Source organism: Polistes fuscatus, unplaced genomic scaffold, assembly GCF_010416935.1.
Source record: "Polistes fuscatus isolate 324 unplaced genomic scaffold, CU_Pfus_HIC Scaffold46, whole genome shotgun sequence".
Taxonomy (NCBI): domain Eukaryota; kingdom Metazoa; phylum Arthropoda; class Insecta; order Hymenoptera; family Vespidae; genus Polistes; species Polistes fuscatus.
The window spans coordinates 58,144-61,028 of NW_025113125.1; the positions used below are offsets into that span (position 1 = coordinate 58,144).

Sequence of the window (2,885 nt, forward strand, 5' to 3'; positions counted from 1 at the left end):
TTTCTTTATAAATTCTTTACTGAAACTTTCTGAAAGAATAATTTTTTCTTTTTTCCCTATTTTTTTATAATAAATTTTGTGTTTGAAAATCAGCGTATATTTAGCATTTTGTAGATAAGTGTTGTACTTTTGATCGCATTCGATCTCCACCACTTTTATAAAATTAACAGTTTTCAAAATTTCATCTTCATTTTCATGAGATTCTAATACCAGGTTTCGGCTTAAACAATCTGCCTCTAAATTGTGTTTCCCTGGACTGTACTTAAGTTTAAAATCATATTGCGATAAGTCATACATCATATCTCCTAATTCTTCATCTGTTTTAGTCTTAATGTTCATATTTTCTAAGGGCTTATGGTCCGAGTATACCGTAAATTTTTTCCCGATGAGCCAATGCTGCCAATATTTTATTGCTTCTTATATTGCTAAGCATTCTATATAAATTGCTTTTTTTCTTTTCTGAACTTCATTCAATTTTTTCGAAAAATATGCTACTGATTTTTGTTCGCCATTTGATTGTGTTTGCTTCAAAACGGCTCCAACACCTTGCAAACTCGCGCCGGTGTAAATACATATTGGGAGACTTGTATCAAAAATCGTTAAAATTGGCTGGGAGCATAGTAGTATTTTCATATCATTAAGTGCCTTTTGGCATTGTTCCGACCAAATGAACTTTTGTTCCTTCCTTAGCAAATTATGTAGTGGTTCCAATACAGTCGAAATATTCAGCACGTATTTTCCGTAGAAATTAATTTTTTCTAAAATTTGACGAACATTCTTTTTTGTTTTAGGTGTAGGAAAATTTTTTATGGATACCAAATTAACTTTCAGTGGACTGATTAAGTTGTTTTTTATTATATGGCCCAATATTTGACGGAATCTACTGCAAAAAGACATTTGGAAAACTTTAATTTAATGTCCTCATTCATAATTGCTTGTAATAGGGGGACCGGAAAGTAATGTCGTTTTCTTACGCTAAATACAAACACATACATTTTTAACGAGTCTTTATTTTTAATCAATGATGTATTCCCCATCATTGTCAATAACCTTTTGCCATCTAGTGAGTAAATTTTCAATCCCTGATCGATAAAAATTAATTGGTTTTTCGGCAAAATATCTAGAGATGGCATTTTGGATATCATCCAAATTTGCAAATGTTTTGCCACTTAAAAAGTGTTGCAGCGCTCGGAATAAGTGGAAATCCGATGGTGCAACATCGGGCGAATATGGTGGATGAGGCAGCACCTCCCACCCCAATTCATTAATTTTTTCTAGAGTTCGCCTTGCGCAGTGCGGTCTTGCATTGTCATGTTGGAGAATGACGCCTTTTCGGTTGACAATCGTTGGCCACTTTTCAATTAAAGATTGATTGACTCGCTGCAATTGTTCGCTGTAGAGGTCTGCAGTAACAGTTTGTCCAGGTTTCAGTAATTCAAAATGAACAATGCCGCGAATACTCCACCAAACACACAAAAGCGCTTTTTTGGGGTGTAAACCTGGCTTAGCAGTACTCCGAGGGATTTCATTTGGAGAGAGCCACTGCCTTTTGCGTTTTGGGTTATCATACAGGACCCATTTCTCATCTCCTGTGATCAAGCGATCAAAAAACGCTTCTGTGTTGTGTCGTTGAAGCAATAAGTTGCATGTGATTGATCGGTTAGCCTTATTCTGTTCGGACAGATTATGCGGGACCCAAACACCTGCTCTGCTTACTTTCCCAATCTGCTTCAAATGTTCTTGGATGGTCGACCAAGGTTGGTTGAGACCGTTTGACAATTCCTCGATCGTCTGACACGGATTTGCTTCCACTTCCGCCCTTAACACGTCGTTGTCTAACGCTGATGGTCTTCCTGATCGATACGAGTCGGAAAGATCAAAATTACCCGATTTGAACTTGGAAAACCACCTTTGGCATTTACGAATGTCCAGTGCATTTGGATAAACATCGCAAATGTTTTTGGTAGCAACTGTTGCGTTATTTCCCTTGCGAAACTCAAAGAGCATGCAATGCCGGATGTGTACCTCTTCTGGTATTTGGCTGGCCATTTTACCCAAATTACAAAAAAAATTGTAATTCAATTGTCTATAAGTAAAGAAATCACTATAACCTCACAATGTCTTTGGTACGCCTCTGAACCAAACAATGAGCTGACAAATGACAATCAAGTATTGGCATGCGCAGAAACGACATTCCTTTCCGGTCCCCCTAATAATAATCGTGACAAATGATCTATGTGCTCTGTAAAATCTCTAGAGAAAACCAAGATGTCATCAATGTAATTTACATAAAAATCAGCAAGTTTTTGTTTTCTTATTATGTTACTTAAAATTCTTTGGAAAATTGCTGGTGCTGTTTTCAAACCAAATGGTAAGCACGTATATTGGTAATGTCCCTCTATGGTTACAAAAGCTGTTTTCTGCCTATCTGCAATATTCAAAGGAATCGACCAGAAAGCCGAGTTTATGACGAGTGTCCCAAATAGTTAGCAATTTCTGGTCTTAACTATAAGATCTTCAATCAGCGGAAACGGTTGCGGTTAAGGGATAACTATTTTGTGTAGTTTCCGAAAATCTATGCATAACCTATCTCTTTTTTCTTCATCTTTCTTAAGTGCCAAAGTCACTAGAGCCGCAAACGGACTATACGATTCCTTGATCAAGTTTTTCTCTAATAATTTTGTAATTTGTTTTTCTATCTCTTTTTTATCTTCTATGGAACATCTGTATTGTCTTTTGTAACAATATTTATTAATTATCAGGTCTATATGAGCTTCATAATCTCTAATCGTTCCTACATTATATTTATCTCTAGCAAAAACTGTTTTATGTTTATCAATCAACTTATCAATTTCAATTTGTTGTTTAATTTCTAAATGATTGGT

General features: G+C 35.7%; 1 protein-coding gene across 1 annotated transcript; it reads right to left on the reverse strand.

Annotated features, from left to right (window-relative positions):
• Positions 1 to 1,014: 1,014 nt before the first annotated feature.
• Positions 1,015 to 2,049, reverse strand: LOC122521743 (histone-lysine N-methyltransferase SETMAR-like). The gene has a single exon (XM_043642500.1). The coding sequence runs from the start codon at positions 2,047 to 2,049 to the stop codon at positions 1,015 to 1,017; it is 1,035 nt and encodes a 344-aa protein (XP_043498435.1).
• Between the last annotated feature and the right edge of the window lie 836 nt (positions 2,050 to 2,885).